At 45.0% G+C, this 25,678-nt stretch overlaps 1 protein-coding gene and 1 long non-coding RNA gene across 7 annotated transcripts in view; one reads left to right on the forward strand and one right to left on the reverse strand.

Moving 5' to 3' along the window:
* TRIO (trio Rho guanine nucleotide exchange factor) overlaps positions 1 to 25,678 on the reverse strand; it is a 274,403-nt gene that overhangs the window by 108,230 nt on the left and 140,495 nt on the right. For all 6 annotated transcript variants that reach the window (XM_053397146.1, XM_053397145.1, XM_053397147.1 and 3 more), the window contains exons 16-20: positions 21,453 to 21,572; positions 16,065 to 16,256; positions 13,563 to 13,712; positions 8,692 to 8,806; positions 4,294 to 4,409 (exon numbers count right to left, since the gene is read on the reverse strand). In XM_053397146.1, coding sequence (XP_053253121.1) covers positions 4,294 to 4,409; positions 8,692 to 8,806; positions 13,563 to 13,712; positions 16,065 to 16,256; positions 21,453 to 21,572 — 693 coding nt within the window. The remainder of the gene's footprint in view (positions 1 to 4,293; positions 4,410 to 8,691; positions 8,807 to 13,562; positions 13,713 to 16,064; positions 16,257 to 21,452; positions 21,573 to 25,678) is intronic.
* On the forward strand, positions 566 to 19,966 carry LOC128417917 (uncharacterized). The gene is made up of 3 exons (XR_008331608.1): positions 566 to 687; positions 17,259 to 17,419; positions 19,563 to 19,966. It is a non-coding gene; the product is annotated as an uncharacterized LOC128417917 (long non-coding RNA).

Raw genomic sequence — 25,678 nt, forward strand, 5'->3', positions numbered from 1 at the left:
GGCATTTTTCCACAGACAGCTTTCTGGGTCATGTGGCCAGCATGACTAAACCGCTTCTAGTGCAACGAGACACCGTGACGGAAGCCAGAGTGCACGGAAACGCCGTTTACCTTCCCACCACAGTGGTACCTATTAATCTACTTGCACTGGTACGCTTTCGAACTGCTAGATTGGCAGAAGCTGGGACAGAGCAATGGGAGCTCACCCCATCACGGGGATATGAACCGCTGACCTTCCGATCGGCAAGCCCAAGAGGCTCAGTGATTTAGACCACAGCACTTGACCTCATCCCCAACAAAAGAATGTGAACCAAGCTTGCCTTGTAGTGGTTTAAACTGTGAGCTTGTTGGGGCACCAGCCCATGTTCCCCCCAAGCCCCACTGCTTATGTTACTCTAAACAGCACTGTGTACATAGTGGCTGAGTTATTTCTTACCAATAATAATTCATGTGACTCCCTTGAGCTATGTGTATAACATTCCCACATGGAATGATACCTGCAAATAGTTCCAAGCATTGTCCCACAGGAATCCGGAACATTTCACCGGAATGGTCTCTTGCGTTCAGATAGAATGAAATAGTTCAGGATCAGTGGGAGAGCGGCCACTTTCTGAAGCGTAACTTTGCAGGAGAAATTAGGAGGTCGCGACGCAAAAATTGGCACAGATCTCCGAATTCCTGAAATGAGGTTAGTTATAGGGCTCTCTTCTTGGTGGGCGTTTCCTGTTTTGAGGCTTTCTGTCAGCCTTCCTTAGCCAAGCCAAAGCACCGCCAGCAGAAGCAACGAGACAGAGGCATGGAAGGAGAACCGAATCTCCTCTTTGCAAGTAGCGGACCCCAAGGGAAGCAGAAAAGATGCTCCAGAAGCTCTCTGATAATATTGTTCAAGATGGTAGGCTTTGTTCACATAGAAAGGGGGTACCGCACTGGGGAGAGGGGATGTTTTCCCACCAGGAATGGCAAGGCAACCTCTGAAATGTTGGTGGAAAATCAAGGAGCGGTCATGTATAGACCTTCCGATTGGCAAGCCCAAGAGGCTCAGTGGTTTAGATCACAGCACCACCAGTGTCCCTGAGAAGTAGTTCCCATCGAACTGAGTGGGACTTACTTCTGAGTAAAAAAGACTTATGATTGCTCTGTTTTAACATTTTTCAAGGATGAAACTACATCAGCACTTAAAAAATGCACAAAGCACAGCTAGTTCCAGGTCAGAAATACTTGAGATGCGACAGGCAGAATACAATGTTCTGGAGAATTATATAAAGAGATGTTAGGCGTCAGGGGACTTTTTACACTGCAATTGAAGCTCCATACCAGCTACCAAAAATTATACACTAGAATATCTACCAGCTAAACTGAGCTGAATACAACCATCAAAGAAGTTTGGTTGTTGAGAGCATCAATGTTCAAACACATAATTTTACAAAAATGAAACAGCGGGACTTTGCTGAGAATAGAACAGCAGCTTTTGGACCAGCAGTTCAATAAAGAATAGCTTATTTTCCAAGAGATCAGAAAGATGAGAAAATCTGCAGAGATCCGTAGCTCATTTGAAACAAAACTTACTGAAACCTGCCCCACCAATCCCCGCTGATATTGCCCGGAAAAAGCTTGACCTCCCACCATTTTTCTGTGTATTTAGTTATTTTGGTCTTATTATATTTAATTGAAAGCTTGTTTTCTATAGTATTGGAATGAGTTCCTACAGCTGTATTAAATCCATTCATTTTAGAAATATGTTACATTACATTTAAATCACATGTCTGAATCCATTTCAACCAAATTTGAGAGAAATGGTTTTCAACCCTCTTTTACCATTGTGCTGGCAATGGCCATCTTTACATCTTTACTCCTAGCACCCCAACAAAAACACAATTTTAGAGTTCTTTTGGAGAGGGGGAAGAATGATTCATTGGGTTGGATGCAACAGGACTTCCTCTTTCCCTCCTCTCCTCGCATGCTCCCAAAATCTGCTCTACAGGGTTCCCCGAAAAACTCTGGACCAGATTTGGAGGGTGTGTGGGAAGCTGCAGGGGAGAGAAGGGGGACGTTCTGTTGCATGGATGGAATTGTGCAGTGCTGGATACAACCCTATTAAGCCACTGTTAAAATGTGCCACTAGCTACAGAGTATACTGCAAAGTATACAGTTTTGGGTTGTTCCCCCTCCCCCCTTTATTTTCCCTTATACATGGGTGCTGTTTCTTTTTTCCTCTTTTATTTACGTCTCACCATGTTAAGCGCACATATAATATAATTATGTACTTTTTTGAACTTTCAATAAAGATGTCTAGAAAGAAAAAAAAGAAAAGAAACTAACTGGGCTTAGAAGAGTGGCAAATGGGGTTATAAAGGAAAATACATTTGACGAAACCTTTTTTTTTCATATGTAAGGGGAAAAGAAAGGAAAGCTCTCCCACCAGCCTCCCCAAACTGTCCATGGAGAATCTATACGGACTGCCAGTGTTTTAAGACCATGTAAAATGACACCATAATGCTACATTCTTTTTCTTTGCCGTGACTGCACTGTACAATATTAAAATATATAAAAGACAATCTGGGTTACTGTACACTTTTTCATCCCATCTTTGTGTCTTTACCACCCCTACCCCCCACCCACCCACAAATGAATACTCCCAACTAACAGGCTTCCTAGAAAACTTCGTAAAAGCTAGATTGTGATAAATAAAGTTACTAGGAACCTGCACTCTGAGAAAAACTCTAGCTGGTGAATTCCAACATACAAAATTCTATCCCCATAGAACTACCCAATTGAATGGGCCATATTTTCTATTGCACCGGTACATACTCGCTCTTTCTTTGCCCTTCGCTTTTTCCTTTCTCTGTTGTATACCTGTATACCTGAAGGAGTGTCTCCACCCCCATCGTTCAGCCCGGACACTGAGATCCAGCGCCGAGGGCCTTCTGGCGGTTCCCTCATTGCGAGAAGTGAGGTTACAGGGAACCAGCCAGAGGGCCTTCTCGGTAGTGGCGCCCGCCCTGTGGAACGCCCTCCCTTCAGATGTGAAGGAAATAAGCAGCTATCTTCTCTTTAAAAGACATCTGAAGGCAGCCCTGCTTAGGGAAGTTTTTAATATTTAATGCTGTATTGTTTTTAACACTTGATTGGAAGCCACCCAGAGTGGCTGGGGAAACTCACACAGATGGGCGGGGTATAAATAATAAATTATTATTGTTATTGCTACTATAGTATATGGCTCATAAAATCTTGCAGCTGGGTCAAGGAAGGTTCCTGTAAGAGGCTGCTTGGTCCCTGAATCTCCTTCCCTACTTGTGCTATCTCCAGAGCCAGCCCACTGGATCCTTCCAGCCATGCCTCAGCAGCTGTAGTAAACACAGCCAATTAGGGCGAACAAGAGCCAACTCCAGCTTGAGCGCCGCTGGCAGTCTACATACCCTGCTGCTGCAAAAGATGCTAGCGGGTCCCTCACAAGCGGCTTTTCGGGAGATGCGTAGGGAATGCAGGACCTGAAAACCTCTGAGGCTGCAAAGCAGAAGATTGTGCCTGGCCCTCTAGATCCCAGTTATGTGTTTCCAACTTTCTGCTAGTGGGCCACCAGCATACAACCTACTGAAGTTTAAAAGCAAGTCATTTATAAAGGTAAAGGGACCCCTCACCATTAGGTCCAGTTGTGACCGACTCTGGGGTTGCGGCGCTCATCTCGCTTTATTGGCCGAGGGAGCCGGCGTACAGCTTCCGGGTCATGTGGCCAGCATGACTAAGCCGCTTCTGGTGAACCAGAGCAGTGCATGGAAACACCGTTTACCTTCCCACTGGAGTGGTACCTATTTATCTACTTGCACTTTGACGTGCTTTCGAACTGCTAGGTGGGCAGGAGCTGGGACTGAGCAACGGGAGCTCACCCCGTCGCGGGGATTCGAACCGCCGACCTTCTGATCGGCAAGCTCTAGGCTCTGTGGTTTAACCCACAGCGCCACCCGCGTCCCAAGTCATTTATCCTTAGGGATTTATTAGCACATTCAGCACTTCGCACACTATGGCCTCCTCGCAAGCAGCATCGTGCTGATTGAAACTCCTTGTGGCGCAAAAGGACCAGAGGTTAGAGTGCCGACACACTCGCAAGTAAATTCAGCATTGCCACAACGGAGAAAAGGGACAAGAGGGCATTTTTTTAGCACAGGCTATACAAATCAGCGAGACGTGATGCGACTCGCTTCTGGGCTGCCTGTTGAGAGAAGGGCTGCAAACAAACATGGGCATTCCAATCCAACAGCGTCAGGAAGAAAAGGCTGCTTAAAATACAGGCCCTGACCTGTTTGGCGCTCCTTTCGAAGACCACATACTGCTGACACTGGTCAAGGCGTCTTTTCCTCATTGTCCAGTAGTGTAGGACACGGTTTTCCCTCTGGAAGAGCTCGTTCAGGATATCTGCCGGATCATAAAGAGGCCAAATCAATTGGTGCACTGAGCAAAAAGCAAAGGCCTAAGGAACTGATATATCTGGCAAGCTGTTGAGGTAACTCAAATGAGCATAAGAATATAAGTTGGGCATACATCAGCAGTAGTTGAAAACAAGCGGCAGACTGAAAAATAAGTTTCATTAAATCTCACATGTTGCTCTTGTAATACAAATTAGGGATTCTTTGTCTGTAGAAAGGTTGAATCTCCTGTGTCTGGTGTAAAGGGTAAAGGTAAAGGACTCCTAGACGGTTGAGTCCAGTCGAATTTGACTTTGGGGTACGGCACTCATCTCCACTTTCAGGCCGAGGGAGCTGGCGTTTGTGCGCAGACAGCTCTCCGGGTTATGTGGCCAGCATGACTAAGCTGCTTTTAGCACAACGGGACACCAGGTCAAATTCCAGAGTGCACGGAAACGCTGTTTACCTTCCCACCGTAGTGGTGCCTATTTATCTACTCGCGCTGGTGTGCTTTTGACCTGTTAGGTTGGCAGGAACTGGGACAGAGCTATGGGAGCTCACTCCGTCATGCAGATTCGAACTGCTGACCCAAGAGGCTCAGTGGTTTAGACCACAGCACCACCCACATCCTTAAAGTGCCTGGTGTATCTGTGCCTTACATTTAAATATGGCTATTATGTTGTTATGGCAAGCGGTCAATGCATGAAGCAACTCTCACAAGCGATAACGTCTACACCTAGTGCTGCCTGCTTGAATTTTCGGGATATCAGGGTATCAAACTGTGTTTGGATTATCATATATTGCTTAATAAGCTGCGATATGAACAAGCTTAGTACCCTTGCACACATCCACCTCCTCTTATGTGAGTGAACCAACAAGTCAGCAAATCTTCCTATCTTTAACCGATGTGTTCCACTGCATCCAAACTAGGAACGTAAGGCTAACAGTTTCAGAACAAGCCAGGATATGAAATCATAGTTTAGAGTTGGATTCATATCCTGGCTTGTTCTGAAACCACTGGCTGCAGCGTCCCAGTTCAGACCTAATGAGAAAATAGTGTTAACTGAAGACTTCCTGGCGTGTTCATTTGCTTGCACAAAGGGAGAAGTGCACAGATACTAGATCCATTCGTATCTTGGCTTATTAAATGGAGATACGATCATCCAAAGGCGGCCACTGAGTGTCCCAGAAATGATGGCAGATCAGCAGAACAGCATGAAAAAAAATACAAAGCTATGTATATACACATAAAATTAAATAAATGAAGCAAGGTGTTGCCATTTCAGCTCCTCACTGAGATCTGCAATTTATTTTTGCACTCCAAAGTGTTCACCATACTCATAACTGATCCTCAGCTTGCTGTTTACAAACACATTAATTTGTCTATTTATTCATTTAAGGTATTTCTGTAACACCCTTCAATTTACAACTATCTTTTTTTATTTAAAGGAACAGTCAATAAAACAGAGGGCAGAAAAAGCATTAAAAACAGAGCCAGCAATCACTTAAATAAAAAACAAACAAACAGGTGTTAAAAGTCTGGCCGGGGAGCAGGCAATAAAAATTCTTCACCATGCACTTAAAAAGTTACTAACACAGGTGCCAGGCAAGCTCACCTGGGGAGTTCTAGTAATGGGACCCCACAACTGAAAAAGCTCTCTCCCCAGTCATCACCTGTCTCACCTCCAATGGTGTGGCCACTCAGAGGAGGGACTTTGAAAACAGGTGTATGTCAGGCTGCTGTAGGAACAGATGTTCTATTGGGGACCAACGTCGGCCAAGCTGTGCAGGTCTTTAAAATGCAACCACCAACTAACTTCATGGAAGACTTTAAAAAGCTGTAAGCACTACATAGGACACTGATTTCATTATTTTTGTGCATTCTGATTCCTGCTTATTTTAAGGATAGGCCTTGATTTTCTCTGTGTTCAATCAATCAATCAATTTCCTTTATTCGACCGATAGTCCGAAATAAAACATTACACAATAATTATAAACTATAACATCATAGGGGTACATAGATAAGGTAGGGCCACAGTACTAGACCTCTCACAGATAACCCACATCAAAGCAATCAGTTATACGTTTCCGACACTTGAGTCCCAGGAAAAGGAATTTAGCCACTGACAAAGTTGTTTTCCCAGAAGACTTATTTAGCAGATATGCTGTCTGCTATCCTCTTTGTCGGGAACTGAGCTGGGGTAAGTGTGGAGTTATAAGGTACTGTCTTAAATCGTTGTAAAAGGGACAGCTCAGTAAAATGTACTCTGTGGATTCTACCTCACCCAATGCACAGTGGCATAATCTCTGGTCATATGGGACTCCTCCATATCTTCCCTTCAGAACCACCGAGTCAAGAACATTCAGCCTAGCCGCAGTAAATAGTCTGTGGTATTCCACGTAGTGGATATCCGCCAAGTAGCAAATTTTCTCTGTGTTAATGTCTCTGTTACGGCTGTTATTTTGTTTTATTTAGCAGTTTGCAATAAATAAATGTGCTGCCGGGTTTGTGGAATATTTTATTTACATGAAATATTTAGAAACTCTGTGTATTTATATATATATAGCTGACAGGCAATTAATTGGAAGTTTCTTAGTTTTTTAACCTCTCCCTCTCTCTTAATGCTATCTCTCTCTCTCTATTCCTTTTTTGTTCTCTCTATTTTTCCTCTTCTCTTCCTCCCCTGATCGATGTTTTCATTTTATCTAGATCCATGGTTCCCAACCAGGGGAGCAATTTGATTTTTAAGGGAGGCAATTCGAGAATGAGTTATTAACAGTGAATGGCCTTTTAGGCTTCCTCCATGTGAATAGGAGTTCACTTTTTGAATAACCAGGATTTTAGAGATGCATGGCCAAAAAGAAGTTGGGAACCACTGATCTAAAGTTTTAGCCTGGACAAAAAAGATATTTGATTATCATCTTTGTATCTCTCTTTATAAAACCTGATAAAATTTATTCAAAAAGAGGGGGGGAAAGAAACTCTGTTTCACACGTAAGTGTGTAATTTACACACAAACAGAGGAAACATGCTTAAATGTTTGGCACTGTGGTCATTTGTTATTAATACATTATCTCAAGTTGCAAAAAATACCACAACTTCCACTGCTGTGCTTCCCCCCCAAAAAACTACCTTATTTTTTACATGGTGACAACCACAGCCAGGAGTTCCTTATTGCCCTTAGCATGGCTTGAGATAGATAGATAGATAGATAGATAGATAGATAGATAGATAATACTTTATTCGGCTATAAGCCCACAAGGTAAAACCAATCAATAAATAAAATAGCATTTTACATTCTAAAATATCAACTAAAATATTTCAACGCATAATCTCCTTCACGTTACATACAATCTCTAGATGTACCATATTGTGGCCTTGAATATAAAGATGGTGGATAGAGTTTACTAGATTTTAATAGTCATGCAGCATTCCATGAAGTCTTTTATATGAAAGAACTGAATTCAGGAATCTGGCAACCTGTAATGTTCTATAAGAGTCAATGTCCTGGAGTAGATAGGCTAGATGTAATTCAGGTGGTTTAGCAACAGTTTCCAAAATGATTGAACTCAGAATCCTTGATCGGGGAACAATATATAAAGGACAATTAAACAAGATATGATAAAGGGATTCTATTGATTTGTTGTCACATGCGCATAAAACAGAGGTTTTACCGTTAGAAAATCTATTGCTCAGCACATTTGAGGGGAACACATTAAATCTGGCTCTAACAAAAGCGAATCTATGCGACGCAACCGATAAGGTAGACAGATATCGAGGTATCTGGGACATAAATGTAATGCCCTGATTTATCGGGGAACATGTACCTCCACCTGTAGTAAGATTTTGTTGCAAATCAACCTCCTCCAATCTTTGTTTGATGACCTTTTTTGCTGTAATTAGATCTAAATTTAGTATATCGGAAGGCGAGATTCCATAAGACAACAGTTTGGCATGGATTTTTGTTGCCCATGGGCTGGTAAATTCATCTCTCCAAAGGCACTGAATAAGATGGTAATTGGGCAATTTATGCCAAAGGGACAGCCAGTAATTAAAGGCATGTCTCCACATCAGAATCTCTAAGGAGGGGGTCTTAAGTTCTAAGCGAATAGGGATGGCTTGAGATGTTCAAGTAAACAAGGGCAGCTGATGCACAGCTGATTTGCACCCTTGTTCTGTGTGTGTGTCGTGGGTACCACCCGCATAAACCAGAACCGTATCACCGCCTTACCAACGGAATGGTTGAACTCTATTAAGATCGACAGGTAGCCAGCCAGTCATGCATGCTTACTTTTCACCTGCTGTTCAGGGGCCTTGATGTGAGTCACCATCCCTGGCATGTTGACGCTATTCCTGTGCAGGTATTTCAGGAAGACATCAGCATTTCGTCGAGCCAGCGTGCAAGCCTGGAAGAGACCACAGACAGACACATCAGCGCAGGCATGCGCAAGGTTATGCTAACTGAGCTTGTCATTTTAGGCACTACAAGTGGAGATTCAAATTCCGCTACAGCCCGCATGCAACGGCTTGAACAAACAAAGCAAATTTGGTCCATTCCTCTTGGGCTGCACAACACAGATGCTTCTCTATGAGTAAGTAAGGTAAAGGGACCCCTGACCATAAGGTCCAGTCGTGGCCGACTCTGGGGTTGCGGCGCTCATCTCGCTTTATTGGCCGAGGGAGCTGGCATACAGCTTCCGGGTCATGTGGCCAGCATGACTAAGCCGCTTCTGGCGAACCAGAGCAGTGCACGGAAATGCCGTTTACCTTCCCGCCGGAGCGGTACCTATTTATCTACTTGCACTTTGACGTGCTTTCGAACTGCTAGGTTGGCAGGAGCTGGGACCAAACAACGGGAGCTCACCCCGTTGTGGGGATTCGAACCGCCGACCTTCTGATCGGCAAGTCCTAGGCTCTGTGGTTTAACCCACAGCGCCACCTGCGTCCCTTCTATGAGCAAGTAGGAAGGCTCAATTCCTCTGTGCCATGTTCTTCCATGGATGTTCCATGCCTGGCAAGTGGGATTCTTGTTCCCCAACCTCAGTTCTCCTAGTACCACACGCTAGGACTGTTTCCAGAGTGTGGCTGCAGGGCATCAACTGTCAAGCTATTTTTTGATCAAGGAAAACATCATCACAGTGGTTTAGAGAGGGGGGAAAGCAGTTTAGTTAAGTTTATAGGACAGTCGCTGGTCATATTTTTACATGGGCCATGTTCAGACATAATGCTGAGCCAAGAAACATAGCTTAGTGTGAGCACACTGGTTCCTAAGGAAGAGATTACACCAGTTTTACTCTCCCCCCCTCCCCCAAGTCCTTTTATTTATTTGCAAACTTATAATTTGCACTTTCATACAAAAATATATATAGCAAGACCGGATGCAACGTGTATAAATAAAGTGAGCCAAATGGCCATTAAGGCATCATTAAATACATCAATAAATACTGATAGGTTAAAAGAAAAGGAAAAAATGCATGTTTGTAAGGTGCTTCAACAAAAAGTTGTCTGAAAGAAGGGAGGGATGCTTCCTGTTGAATCTGTACTGTGGCAGGGAGTTCCACGGGGCAGGGTCTGCCACACTAAAGGCTTGGTCCGTAGTGATGACCAAAGGGACCTCAGGGGTGTGGATAACCACTAGAAGCGTCCCATCTGAGGACCTCAGTAATTGGAGTCTTTTAGCATGCCGTGGCAGCCAAAACAAGGTCTGGTTTAGTGCAGCATCCAGACATGAGACTGTGGTTAAGCTCTCTCTTCCTTAAGCAGGCTGCCAACACTCAGGATTCAGGAACAGAAGTAAATCCTTTCACAGCATTTCCATGCTGTGTTTTGCTCTTAAACACTAATAGGGAAATAGTTGCTTGATGTGACCAGCTGCCCTCAATTATTACATTATTTGCTAGGACTCATAATCTGCAGATTATAAACTAGGAGCACGATCACTGTGCAGGCACCAGCAGACAAGGACATAAGTGCAAAAATCTCTTAATTATACCAGCTTCTAAAGAGCAAGAGCGTTCGTTTTGGAGATTTGGAGTTCTTCGGGTAGCAGGCCAAAGAATAAAACAAGCTCTAACATAAAAAAAAACCCAAGCAGCACTCAGTTCTGTTGAAATCTCTTGAAGCTACTAATCAAGGAGACTAACTGAATATCAGAGGCAGAAGACAGAGGTGCCCACTGATATAATAAAGGCTGCAGCCCTAAATGTAGATTTAGGGACTCAAGTGAGGTTCACTTCTGAGTAACCATGTTTAGTAGCGGCTGAAAAGCCAATAGAAATAAAGGGGAGCATTTTGCATTTCATGCATGGTACCAACTGAGGTCCACTTTCTGGTCACCTTGACCTAAATGGACAAAGTAGCAATCAGTTTACACTACAGAACACACACTCGCCTTAACAGCTGCAGCCTTTCTCTCTAAGAGATCTGAACACAGATTACTAGTAAAAAATGGAAAAGTGATAGCAGAGGTGACAGCTGGAAGCCCCCGATCCGGTCAAGTCACTATGTTAAGCCCTTTATACATTGGCCTGAGAGTTCTTATTCATTCAACAACATTCATGGGCAAAGTGGACTCTCGTCCACAAAAGCTTATACCACAATTAAACCTATTAATTTTGAAAACTGCCGCAAGACTCTGCTGTTTTCGCAAGGTAACTTGTAAGCTTTGCTTTATTTTTAGCGCCGCCAGAAATGGCAAAAAACGAGCTTGCTTCAATATTAAATGGGCAATCAAGCAGATTGATGTCCTTGTGCTTCCTCGCTTCTTCGGCCTTCTGCTCCAATTAACTAACTGCACTGTGTTTGACAGCTTTTATTTGCTATTTTGAGAAGCCGCAAACCTTCTTCTATATCCTGAACCCGCCCGTTAGCTTTCCAGTCCATCTTTCCTTGCCCCTTTTCTCTGCAGAAAGAGTAGAACGGATTGACAGCCGCTGGCTTCAACTTTGCCACACCAGAGACCCACTTTTGAATTTTATATTAGGTAGAAGGATGCGGGTGGCGCTGTGGGTAAAATCTCAGCGCCTAGGACTTGCCGATCGCATGGTCGGCGGTTCGAATCCCCGCGGCGGGGTGCGCTCCTGTCATTCGGTCCCAGCGCCTGCCAACCTAGCAGTTCGAAAGCACCCCGGGTGCAAGTAGATAAATAGGGACCGCTTACCAGCGGGAAGGTAAGCAGCGTTCCGTGTGCTGCGCTGGCTCGCCAGATGCAGCTTGTCACGCTGGCCACGTGACCCGGAAGTGTCTGTGGACAGCGCTGACTCCCGGCCTATAGAGTGAGATGAGCGCACAACCCTAGAGTCTGGCAAGACTGGCCCGTACGGGCAGGGGTACCTTTACCTTTAGGAGGATCCAATTGGTGCTCTTAAGTTGATAGATGGGCTTTTGATTCAATGGACACCTGCTGCTAATGGCAGAGGAAGGGGAGGTGATTTTTTGCTATTTTTCCCTTCCCCCTGCTGCCTCCTCTGGAGGGTCCCCCAACAAAATATAGCAGATTTTCAGGGGTTTTGAGGGCTGCACAGAGAGGGAGAAAGACACAAAAACCACCTTTCCTTTTCTTCTTTAGGAGGAAGCAGGATCAAAAACCTTTCCACAAGCACAAACAGGATTCCACGCTGTGTAGCACCTTCCCTTTAGGATGATGGACCCAAGTTAGTCAACTCCATTGATTCCCATGGGACTACTCTAAGGATGACTAAGGTTGGATGTGGGCCACTAATACCAACATAGGGTACAGTAGGTACAACTTAAGAGTACCATAAGACCATACAATAAAAAAAATTAAATGGGAAAACATCAGCTAAAACACATTAAGATAAAGATATAATAATCAGATCTCAGCAGATCGTCACTAGTAGGGAGTGGTGCATTCGCACAACTCTACCAAAAAGCCTAGGTGGAAAGGTATGTGTCAGGGAACTGCCATCGGAGCCTAGGGTGGAGGTAAGGCTCCCTGACGATGCAGGAGAAGGAACCAGCAGGGAGAGAGAGAGAGCTTCCTTGGAGGAAGGAAATAGGAGGGACACCAGGAAGCAAGAGGAGACTGCGGAGGGAGGGCTCCGAGACTCTTCCACAGAGAGCAGCAGGGAGAGCCCAGGACCTCCGTTGGGCACGCCCACTCTGCGCAGGAGACTTCCGCGCAGAGAGGCTAGGCGGAGACTTGGAGTGAAGGAATTTTTATGTTGGAAGAAGTTCAGAAAACGCCCACTGACGGATTCTGCCAGTGACTGAGACAGTCATGGAGAAAGGGCTGTCCAGCCAGGGAAAGGTTTAGCCAGGCAACGCTGTCTAGAGCTGCAGCACCCTTTACGCACAAGCAACCCCAATTCCCTTTACAGTATGGGTTTGGGGCAGTGTCAAAAAGCAAATAAAACAAAAGGGCACAGCTTATCTAAAGGGGGAGAGAATTTCACAAATTAGGCAATCCTTCCGTAATGGATGATCCAGGGGTCAGCAAACTTTTTCAGCAGGAGACTGGTCCACTGTCCTTCAGACCTTGTGGGGGGGCCAGACTATATTTTTTGGGGGGGAAATGAACGAATTCCTATGCCCCACAAATAACCCAGAGATGCATTTTTTTTTTTTTTGCTTAATGTATGTAGGGTTTGGTGTCAGCGTTGCTCGTGCTGTTCATTTGTGTTTCTCTGGTGGTGAGAGAGGTTGGGGTTGGCCTAGGGTATGGTTGTTTGTTTGTGATTGGCTGACGTGATCTTTGTTTTCGTGTGTGAATGGGGTGGGTGGGTGTTTTGGATCAGGTTAGCCATATTGATTTCTATGCTGTTGGTGGATTATTGCCATTGTCTTGTTGGGCTGTGTATGGGATAAAGGGGAGCCATACCAGGGTAAAGGCGTCTTCTTCTGTTTGTCCCCATGTCAGTTTCAGTTTATTGGTTAATTTTTCTAGTAGGGCTGTTTCCCATAGTATTTCGTACCACTGGTCCAGAGATGCATTTTAAATAAAAGGACACATTCTACTCATGTAAAAACATGCTGATTCCCGGACCATCCGCAGGCCGAATTTAGAAGGCAATTGGGCCGGATCCGGTCCCTAGTTTGCCTACCCATGGATTAGGCAATCTTGTCTGCCCGTTTTATATGCACGGTTGCAAAACCCAGCCTTGAAATATAGTGTTCATAGGCACACGAACTTCTCCTTGTTACCTTCAGGAATGCCTCCTTCTGTTCAAGGTGTTTACTTATCATAGGCGTTACATGGTCTGTTTCCGAGTTGGGGCCCAGTTTGTCAGCTCCTCCGCACCAGTCTTCTTCTCGCTTGTACTCTTGCTCCAAGCTTTCCAGTACGCTGCATACCTATTGGCCAACAGACAAGACAAAACAGAATAAGGGTTTCTGTTGCAGGATGAGGGCTAACCCATCAATACTGAAAGGTCATGTTGTGTGGATGCCTGATTAACTTTTCCCAAAGCAACTACCGTATTTTTTGCTGTATAAGACTTTTTTCCTTCTAAAAAGTAAGGGGAAATGTGTGTGCGTCTTATGGAGCGAATGCAGGCTGCGCAGCTATCCCAGAAGCCAGAACAGCAAGAGGGATTGCTGCTTTCACTGCGCAGCGATCCCTCTTGCTGTTCTGGCTTCTGAGATTCAGAATATTTTTTTTCTTGTTTTCCTCCTCCAAAAACTAGGTGCGTCTTGTGGTCTGGTGCGTCTTATAGAGCGAAAAATACGGTACTCTATTCCGAACTTAAAAAATGGAAAGCGTAATGCTCGTGGTCAACAAAAGAGGTTTAAAGACTCTCAAGGCAAATCTTAAAAAATGCAGTCTAAGCACCGACAACTGGGAAACACAGGCCTGCGAGTGCTCCAGTTGGAGAACAGCCTTTACCAAAGGTGTCATGGGCTTTGAATCTAGATTCAGGTAGGTAGACGTGCTGGTCTGACACAGCCGAAATAAATAATTTTTTTTAAAAAAAATGTCCAGTGGCACCTTAGAGACCAACTAAGTTTGTTCTGGGTATAAGCTTTCGTGTGCATGCACACTTCTTCAGATACACTGAAACAGAAGTCACCAGACCCTTATATATAGTGGGAGGGTGGGGTGGGGTTTATCTCAGAAGGGTGGTAGGAGATGGGTGATTGACTCAATGGATATGGTAAACCTGTTGACGTTTTTTTGGTCATCTGCATACTATCCCTTGCTTTTTCCTGTAGGACTAACTGCAGTCGTTAACAGTCTGTTATCTGAAGAAGTGTGCATGCACATGAAATCTTATACCCAGAACAAACTTAGTTGTTCTCTAAGGTGCTACTGGACAATTTTTTAATGGGCTTTGAAGATGCTCAAATGCAGGACGAAAGGGAGAAACGTGCTAAGAGGAAGGCACGCTTGGCAAACCCTCACCATGATCAACTCCCGCCTGGAAACCTAAGTCCCCACTGTGGAAGGACGTGTGGATCCAGAATTGGCCTCCACAGTCACTTACGGACTCACTGTTAAAACCGTGTTCATGGAAGACAATCTTACTCAGCTACGAGTGATTGCCAAAGAAGAAGAAGAAGACTGAAATGACTGGCATTCACTTCACATCTACAACCTGATTTGACAGCTTCCTCGGAAGTCACACAATGCAAACACTGGGTCAACATTATGTCTCTTGACTACTCCCAGCTTCCCTCACCTGTGGTTTGCAAACAGAGATTACTGCAATACCACAGGTCCATTCTGCTAAAGCCAAATGAACAAAGCAGTCATTAGCAAGCCCTTGGCAATGTGAGCAAGCCCATCTTTAGCACTGGCACGGCTTAATTGTTCCTAAGCTGCAATTACTTTTAGGGCTCGCACTTTGAAAAATTAAGAAGCCTAAGAAGAAGGCATTTAAATTATGGTGCTGGGGGAGAGTCCCATGGACTGCAAGAAGATCAAACCTATCCATTCTGAAGGAAATCAGCCCTGAATGCTCACTGGAAGGACAGATCCTGAAGCTGAGACTCCAATACTTTGGCCACCTCATGAGAAGAGAAGACTCCCTGGAAAAGACCCTGATGTTGGGAAAGGTTGAGGGCACAAGGAGAAGGGGACAACAGAGGACGAGGTGGTTGGATAGTGTTCTCGAAGCTACCAGCATGAGTTTGACCAAACTGCGGGAGACAGTGGAAGACAGAAGTGCCTGGCGTGCTCTGGTCCATGGAGTCATGAAGAGTCGGACACAACTAAATGACTAAACAACAACAAGGCATGGAGATTCTGCTTCCAGGGACAGCAACAGGACCCTCTCACCTTCACTAATGTCTAGTTTTGGCCTCAGATTAATTTAAACTGGAATCAATAAACTACCAAGGTTAAAGGAAGAATGATAGAGAAACTTCTAGAAAGCAGGCTTTAGAACTTATACACCTACTACCTGAAACCCAGTTCATTCAGGAAATGGTGTGTTTTGTTTTATACAAAAAATATATACACACAGATCATGCTCACTTTCAAGTTACACCTAGGAACGTGTTTCCATTTTCAGATATTGTTATTGTAATACTGGATGGCAACATACAGAGAAAAGCAAATGAACCAAGTCTGTAAAATGGAATTGGTTTCCCTTATTAACCTCAGCTGAGTGAATTTGGGCTTTAAAACCAATCTGTTGTGAAACCAGCCCTTGAAACCATTTACCAGCAGCCACACCGTTGGCTCAGCAAGCCACTGTCCTCTACCTGCTCCGATGTTTTGTAAAAGGCCACGGAGGCGTTCACAAGTTTGAGCCGATCTTCCATCTTGAGCATCAGCTGCTGCCAATGAGAGGCCACTTTCTCCGCGCAGTCCCGGATCATGTCCATGTCGTAGTGATTCGCCTGCAACATCGCCTCGGCTTTCTGCTGCACTTGCAATGCGCTCTGGTGCGTTTTCTGATCAAATACAAACAGAAAACAACACTTAATTCGTGAAAAGCATTCTGCACGTTTTCAAAACGGGCTTGCGCCCTCCTTTTGTCAATTAAATGGCGATTGTACACTAGCTAAATGCTCATTAATCTGACAACTGCAAGCAAAATGTCCTTCCTCTTTCTCCCTCCTCCTAACTCTGGCCAACTTTGGGTCAAGGAAGCAAACCCAGCAATGCAGCATTCTGTATCCAAATGCTGGCTTTTGGGGCTATCCTTGTGGGTGTATCTTAAAATGTGGCATCAGTTGTATGTGTTGTCCACAAGTGTTACTAAAGAATTATCCATGAGCCAGAACAGTTAAGAACCTAGGAATGACTTCTAGGTGCCACTTCTGCCTTAGAAATTCTTCTCAAAACTGTAAAGGTAAAGGACCCCTGCGTTTGTCCAAAGACAGCTTTCTGGGTCATGTGGCTAGCATGACTAAACCACCTCTAGAGGAACAGAACACCGTGACGGAAACTAGAGTGCACGGAAACGCCATTTACCTTCCCACCACAGTGGTACCTATTAATCTACTTGCACTGGCGTGCTTTCGAACTGCTAGGTTGGTAGAAGCTGGGACAGAGCAACGGGAGCTCACCCCATCAGGGGGATATGAACCGCTGACCTTCCAATCGGCAAGCCCAAGAGGCTCAGTGGTTTAGACCACAGCACTTGACCTCATCCCCAACAAAAGAATGTGAACCAAGCACACCTTGTTAAACTTGCTACAACCCCACCTTTTCCCTTGCTGTAGTTGTTTAAACTGTGAGCTCGTTGGGGCACCAACCCATGTCCCCCCCCAACCCCCCTTGCTTATGTTACTCTAAACAGCACTGTGTACATAGCGGCTGAGTTATTTCTTACTAATAATAATTCAAGTGAGTCCCGTGAGCTATGTGTATAGCATCGTGAAGCATTGTCTCTCTCCCCCCCCCCCAACATGGAATGATACCTGCGAATAATTCCAAGCATTGTCCCACAGGAATCCAGAACATTTCACCGGAACGGTCTCTTGCGTTCAGATAGAATGAAATTGTTCAGGATCGGTGGGAGAGCGGCCACTTTCTGAAGGGTAACTTTGCAGGAGAAATTAGGAGGTCGCGACGCAAAAAACGCCACAGATCCCATAATCCCTGAAACGAGGTCAGGTACAGGGCTCTCTTCTTGGTGGGTGTTTCCTGTTTTGAGGCTTTCTGTCAGCCTTCCTTAGCCAAGCCAAAGCACCGCCAGCAGAAGCAATGAGACAGAGGCATGGCAGGAGAACCGAATCTCCTCTTTGCAAGTAGCGAACCCCAAGGAAAGCAGAAGAGATGCTCCAGAAGCTCTCTGATAATATTCTGCAAGATGGTAGGCTTTTTTCACATCGAGAGGGGGTACCCACACTGGGGAGAGGGGGTATTTTCCCACCAGGAATGGCAAAGCAACCTCTGAAATGTTGGTGGAAAATCAGGGAGTGGTCACCTATGACTGATGAAACTACACGGAGACAAGTATTTCTCTTTCCATTGGTTCTGTGTAGCTTCTTCTAACGGGGAAGGAAAGCCACTGCTGGAATGGTTGAGAAGCTGATAACAGGATTCATATTTCAACCCCACCACCTCCCCTAAAAGCTAGGCTCTCAGCACACACCTTTTGTGTCATCTACATCTAGTCTACACACAGCTGCAACAATACAGCAGCGAGAGAAAGCAAGCCCCACAAGACAGAAATTAGAGCACTCTCACCTGATTATAGTTAAGGATTCCAGGTCTAGGTCTATATGGCATGCGAATGAAGAGTAATAAATGGTCGCACACCCTTAAACTGGGTAGGTAGGGAAAGCAGAGTGCACTAGGCAACAGGCCCCTGTTGCTCCGCATACTGGATCCCAGTTCAAGCAGCTTCGGGAGACTGGGAGTAACTGGTTGCCTTTTTATGTGCTCGCAAAGCTTCACATGTCGTAACCAGAGCACCACACCTGGAGCGACTGCCCAAATTATACGAAGTGGGCATATTTGCAAAAAGGGGACCTCTCTATACCCTCTACGTGGGACACTTTGGGAGTAAGTTTGTTCCACTTTTATCAGGTCTTCTGGAACGCTCATGGGTTGGGGGTGAGAGCAGGTTTCCCCCTGCCATGTGGCCATTTTTCACCTGTCTGCTATAGGATTGCATCCCTATGCTTGCAGATGCGTTCCCCTTTCAACAAGACTGGGAATTCTTCAAAGGCGGCGTGTTCCTGATCGCTTGGAGAGGGCCGACTGAAGACACCCCAATAATGTGCATGCAGTGAAGGGGGGGTGTCCTGCAGCTACGATGCTTCTCCCAATCATACGTGATGGGTTCGTTGAATGTGTAGAGGGAAGCCCATACAACTGTACTCCACCTGCGCTGCCAAAATGCTTTATTACTGCTTTTAAAGGTAAAGGGACCCCTGACCATTAGATCCAGTCGTGGCCGACTCTGGGGTTGCAGCGCTCATCTCGCTTTATTTGCTGAGGGAGCCAAGTACAGCTTCCGGGTCATGTGGCCAGCATGACCAAGCCACTTCTGGCGAACCAGAGCAGTGCATGGAAACGCCGTTTACCTTCCCACCAGAGCAGTACCTATTTATCTACTTGCACTTTGACATGCTTTCGAACTGCTAGGTGGGCAGGAGCTGGGACTGAGCAACGGGAGCTCACCCCGTCGCGGGGATTCGAACCGCCGACCTTCTGATCGGCAAGTCCTGGGCTCTGTGGTTTAACCCACAGCGCCACCCGCGTCCCTTATTACTGCTATTATGTAATTTTAAATATCACTTTTCAAACAAGCTTCAATCCTATTACTGTTGAGTGTTCAAAGTGGTTATCAGATACTTTCACAGTATCCTTAGCAAAGCCCTGTGAGCTAGGCCAGTATTAGTAACCAGGTACTTCTTTACAGCCATGAAGAGTAGATATTTGTTTAAGAACTGCAGCAGAGCATAAATGTACTGAACTGTTTTGCTACAGGTTATTATTAAGTGCTCTGTGGCCATGCAAATTCCTGGTCCCCTTTTTGACTTAAGACATTTGCTGCTTTTAGCGAAAACTCACATAAAGAACCCTGGGCTCTGAAGGAAGAAAAGAGGGGTATGAACGTTAGAAAACAAATGCATAAATAAAAAGGAGACGCCGAGAGGGTGTGCTGGTGGAAAGCAGAATTTCTAGGTTTGAAATCTAACTTTGCTCTGGAATTCTTAAGTATAACCAGTATATAGCCCGCTCTATCGCATTCTACCAAAGTAGCCCCCGGTTATAGTTCCTACACATTTATCCCCTAAAAGGACAAATATCTACACTGCAGATTCTAAAGGGAAGGAATGTTATACCAAAAATTTACCAAAGCTGCCAAGAGTGAGGACACAGACACTGCAAACTGTGAACAACAGAAAGGGAAAACGGAAAACTCCGCAGAACGACAGTAGAACAGAAGGCAGTTACTGTAGCACCAAGGATTTCTGAAAATAAAAAGCTTCCCAATGGATAAAAGCAAAGGATTTTACTTTTAGCAATCTTAAGCACTCACGTCTCACTACGTATTACCAGAAAAAAAAGTTAAACCGTACAGCAGTCGTTTTCAATGCTTTGGGCCTCTATTTTAGTCAAGACACCTATCCCAAGTAAGGTGAAGATTAGAACAGGATTTAAAAGTTACTTGAGCACCCTGGTTGTTGCTGGTCATGTAGTAGTAATAGTAGTGGTAGTGGTAGTGGTAGTAGTAGTAGTAGTAATAATAATAATAATAATAATAATAATAATAATAATAATAATAATATGCCACGCATCTGACTGGGTTGCCCCAGGTATTCTGGGCAACTCACAACAAATTGTAAAATATCCAAAACAGGGCTGCATTCAGGTGTCTTCTAAAAGTCAGATTGTTGTTTATTTCCTTGACATCTGAAGGGAGGGCATTCCACAGGGCGGGTGCCACTTCCAAGAAGGCCCTCTGTCTGGTTCCCTGTAACCTCACTTCTTGCAGTGAGGGAACCCCCAAAAGGCCCTCAGAGCTGGTCCTCTGGGCTGAATGACAGTGGTGGAGACACTCCTTCAGGTTTACGGGACCGAAAGTGTTTAGGGGCATTAAAGGTCAGCATCAACACTTTGAACAGGGCTTGGAAATGTACTGGGAGTCAATGCAGATCTTTCAGGACCGGTGTTATATGGTCCTGGCAGCTGCTCCCAGTCACCAGTCTGGCAGCCGCATTAAACTAAAGAAGCACATTAAATTAAGATGCACGTTAGCAGTGGCACGAGTGCTTTCCACATTATTGCTTCATGGTAGTGTGTGGCATTTAGCAATGGAAAATGATGATGTCCCCATAGCAAATGAACTATCTCTTGGTTAATAAATCTTCAGCAATGAATTCCACCCGGTGAAATGCACAGTGATAGCCACACATGCTGCTCAAGAGGTAACCAGAAATCAAATTTATGAACAAAGTTTTTAGTCTCCGTTTTGTCCTGCTGAGGGCTGACGCTATTGTAAGAAAGCGGGAAAGCTGCTTTAAGCAGAGTCAGACTAGCAAGCAATCAGGCTCAATATTGTGTCTTCCTTGACAGGTCGTGGTTCTCCAGCATTTTACAAAAGAGTCTTTTGGAAACCTGGACTGAATCTGGGACATTCTGCATGAAGACTTTCACTAAGCAAGAACCAAAATACTATTTCCGCATCTTTAGGAACCCTTCACAGGTCGTTGTGCCATGTTGACAAATACCTTAGTCGGTTTTTTTGCTGGCTGATACACATCAACAGGCAAACGGGCATTTGACTAACATCTCTCCTCTTGTGTAAAATATAGTTAGCGGCAGACTCATGAAAAATCAGGCAAGGACTGCCTTGTTTCTGAAGCTATCTACTGGCATTGGGAGATTTAAACACTATCAATCTGACACATGATTAGTAACCAGCAAATTTAAATTATAAACTGAGTTGTTCCTCTAGTGCAGGCTTCCTCAAACTCGGCCCTCCAGGTGTTTTGAGACTACAATTCCCATCATCCCTGACCACTGGTCCTGCTAGCTAGGGATCATGGGATTTGTAGGCGAAAAACACCTGGAGGGCGGAGGTTGAGGAAGCCTGCTCTAGTGTAAGTGCAAAAAGAGAACGAAAGGTATCTCTGCACGCTCTGCTGGACCGCAAAGCCGAGATTAATAGCCCAAAACACTTTTACCTCTATTGCATGCTGGAATTGTTCGTGTTCGCGCTGCAGCTGCTCAGCCTCTTGTAGCGAGCTGGCAGTGATCAGTCCGGCATTTAACATGGACTCTCCGTTTCGGATCCAGCCCAATACCTGAAATGCAGCAGGAGAGAGCACAGCTTAGGACAGTGGTTCTCAAAGGGGGTGGCAGGAAGATTCCAGGAAAAGCAAACATTTAAACATTTCCATATAGTATAATATAGTATAGTATCAGAGTACAGTGGTACATACGCTTCAGGTTACATACGTTTCAGGTTACATACGCTTCAGGTTACAGACTCCGCTAACCCAGAAATAGTACCTCAGGTTAAGAACTTTGCTTCAGGACGAGAACAGAAATCGTGCAGTGGCGTCGCAGCGGCAGCAGGAGGCCCCATTAGCTAATGTGGAGCTTCAGGTTAAGAACAGTTTCAGGTTAAGAACGGACCTCCGGAACGAATTAAGTACGTAACCAGAGGTACCACTGTATTTATTTATTTGCAGAATACGGATGGGTGATACTGAAGACAATTTCAGTTGTGATCCAGAAGCACCATTCGAACAGTGTGCTGAATAAAACTCATTTATCTTTATATTTTGGGAATGATACATGTTCTTATGTACCTGCATTGTTTTATACTTTCTTGATGTCCCACGATCATATGATAAAGTAGTTGTGCTCTATGTTATAAAGCAAGCACCGCTAGGAATTGTTTCTTTTGGTTTTCCAATGTACTTCTTAACAACCTAAAATTCGGTGCGGTGAAAGCAAATTCTTATTCTGAAAGCGTGGCCTGGGGGGCGGGGGAGCTTGAGAACCGCTGGTTTAGAACATTCTCTTTACGTCCAGAGAAGTTTCCCAAACATGGGTCTCCAGCTGGTTTTGAGACTACAATTCCCACCATCCCTGACCACCGGTCCTGCTAGCTAGGAATGATGGGAGTTATAGTCCAAAATCAGCCCTGAGTGCTCACTGGAAGGACAGATTGTGAAGCTGAGGCTCCAGTACTTTGGCCACCTCATGAGAAGAGAAGACTCCCTGGAGAAGACCCTGATGTTGGGAAAGATGGAGGGCACAAGGAGAAGGGGGCGACAGAGGACGAGATGGTTGGATAGTGTTTTCGAGGTTACCAGCATGAGTTTGACCAAACTGCGGGAGGCAGTGGAGGACAGAGGTGCCTGGCGTTCTCTGGTCCATGGGGTCACGAAGAGTCGGACACGACTAAACGACTAAACAACAACAACAACAACAAATAGTCCAAAAACAGCTGGAGGCCCAAGTTTGGGAAACCCTGGTCTAGAGCAATACATCTGAAAATGTTCCTATTGTTAAAGAGCAATACTCAAAGATGGGGGAATTTGTTTCACGCTGCAATGTTAACAATGGTGCCAACATCAGACCGTTCCAAAGCTCAGCTTTCACCACCTTATTATCAAACATAGTTTGGCTTTCCGTAGAGGAAACAGCATACTTCCTGGTTGGGATTGAGTCTTGGGGCTGTGGTCTCCCATCCCTCCTCCCACCTCCTCAAATCCTGGCTTACCATACATTTGATTGCTATGAATGGAAATTTAATCAGGATTCTAAAAGGTGCATCGTGGGCCAGGGTTAAAAAATTTTCAGTATCACAGGGCGCCCTAGCAGAGGAGGGAGACTATGTGCAAGGGAACTGGCGGAGCAGGGTGAGCTGGTTCACACCTGATCACTCCATGCTAGGAAGTGTGGCAACTGCACTAGATCTTGAAAGCACAATGCACCTACGCAATGATGGACCAAGTGCTACAGAGATCACCATTTTACAATAACGGTGGCAAAAGTACAGAGCCCTTTTCTCTGCAAAGGAAGATTAAAAAGAACAAAGGAGATCCTGTTAATGGATGCTTTGGATAAACTCAGCACTAGGTGGAAAACAAAGCCACAACATTCTTATTAGTGGCAGCACAACATGTAGCTGCATTTTTTTTTTTTTGTAAGAGATAAAATACCAACTGCAGATATGTACTTTATTAAAGTAAGATTAACATTAAAAATAGACTGTCTGGCAAAACGTCCAAGAGAGACAGAAACCGTACTATTATTTTTACAGAGCATGGCTGCTTTTACCTTGACTACACAGAAGAAACCTAATTCAAAAGAAATTACGCCTGCAAAAATCGTGAGCCTTAAAGGGTAAAGTTAGGGACACGCTCTAAAGGGCACAAAGAACAGAGAGAACGTAACGCCAGAAATACAAAGTGTTCAACTATAAACCGCCTGTATCTTTGTACAGCAAACTTTTTAAAAATAGTAATGCATGTCTCATCAGATTATTCGTACCACCCACCATTTTAGCGAAGCCAAAGTTTGGCGTAACCAACTAAGAAAGTATCCTTCTGTCCCCTAGTCCAGCAGCAGCAAATCTGGCAGGAAGTTGCGGTCATTAGCTAAAGGAACTGTGGATCAAGTGCCGCAGGAAGCCAACACAACAAACAGCAAACACGTGATTCTCTCTGTCTGGTGGAACACCTGCCGAGCTGCAAAGCTTTTTCTATCTCAGAGGAAAAACAGCAAGACATCTTCCTTCCTGGCTTAAGAATGAAATGTGTATTTCTGCATCAAGGTCACTTATGTCAACAGATAAAAAAGAGCTTTCCGCCCCCCAAAGGACTTACAAAGTAAGACTTGTGGAGAAGAAACTCAATTCAGGAATCCTTTTCATTGGGAAGACTACAGAATTGGGATCAATGTATCTGGTTTGGGGGTTTTCTAATTCACTGGTCTTTTGTGAGTAAATTCCACCAATCCAACTTCATGCAAATTGATAAAAGAGAGGAAATAGAACCATTTTGGTCTCAACTCCTTAATATGTTTAAATTCACAATGCAAACAGTAACTTAAGGGCTTTTAGCACATTGACTGAGATAAATCAACATGAATATGGAACGTATCTATGAGACAATGCAAATGTGAAACACTTGACTAGTTTATTTTAAATCTCCTCCATCTAATTTCCTAATCTAAGTTTCCACCAGAGCCCCTGTGAAGGAAGTTTCTTGAGAAGGAGCAAACATGGAAACTCTGCTGGCCATGTTGAAGTTTATAGTGAATTTCCTTACAGATTACACTCACAGAGGGTAGTAATGGTTGCTGTTGCTTTTTGGCATTTGGTTTTTATTTTATACTGATGACTTTTAGCTTTTGTCAGCTGCCTCAAACGCATCTGCTGGAAGGCAAAATCAAAATGCCAATAAATAATAATAATAATAATAATAATAATAATAATAATACTGACAACGGGGGCAAAATTTACCAGATGCATCAGCTGCATATATGTTCAGATGTCCTGAGTGCTCAAGCTGGCTGGCTGATAAGTAAACTTTTCTTTTAAAAACACCACCACTCAAAAGACTTTGCAGGAAGGATAAGATGAGATACAGTGATATCCCAGCAGTTATTAAGAGCAGCAATTTAAGCAAAAGAGTAAGGCAATTTTGGTGCCATGATGCATACAAAGCAATCTGCTGAGAACAGCTCCGACGTAAAGTTTAAGAACGTAGGCAGAGCTCTGTGGGATCCCTTCAGCTAAAAGTCGCTGCACTGTCGTAATTCTCCAGCTCAGAGGTTTCCAACCTTTTCAAGTCCACGGCTCCCTTGACCAACCACATACTTTCTGTGGCAGCCCTGTGGGGCTCAGGGGTCCAGTTATGTCTCCCCATACCTGCAGAGCTGGCAGCCTCTCTCCCTTTTCCAAACACCACCCCCTTGTGGAGGGTTCCCTCAGCCTCCTCTCATCTCCCCTCTCCTTGGGAGTCTTTTGGGCAGCAGCAGCGACTACCCTGGTCTCCCCCAAAGAGAGGTGCCCCCGCACACTGCCCCACAAGGGCCTGGGACGAGGATGCGCCCCCAGCCTTAGCGGCCCGACAGAGACTGGCCAAAGATTGGGGAGGCAGCGGCCTGCATGGCAGAAAGGCTCCCCTTCAGCACCGGGCACTCAGCTCCCAGGCAGGCCTTGCATACAGCAAGCACAAGAAAGGCCAGCCCGCTTGCCTGGCCTCCCACTTATCTACCCATTCCCAACAGCGAGGGCTGGCAGGCTGGGTTCCCTCACCCAATTGCTTGCTGCTTCAGCTCCTGGCAACCAGAACCCACTGGCCAGCTCCAGAGGCACCATTTGCCTGTGGAGCTTGTAGTCAGGGCTGCTGCAATAAACAGCCATGCAAGCCTTTGGGAGGCAGAAATG

Source organism: Podarcis raffonei, chromosome 7, assembly GCF_027172205.1.
Source record: "Podarcis raffonei isolate rPodRaf1 chromosome 7, rPodRaf1.pri, whole genome shotgun sequence".
In the NCBI taxonomy this organism is placed as follows: Eukaryota; Metazoa; Chordata; class Lepidosauria; order Squamata; family Lacertidae; genus Podarcis; species Podarcis raffonei.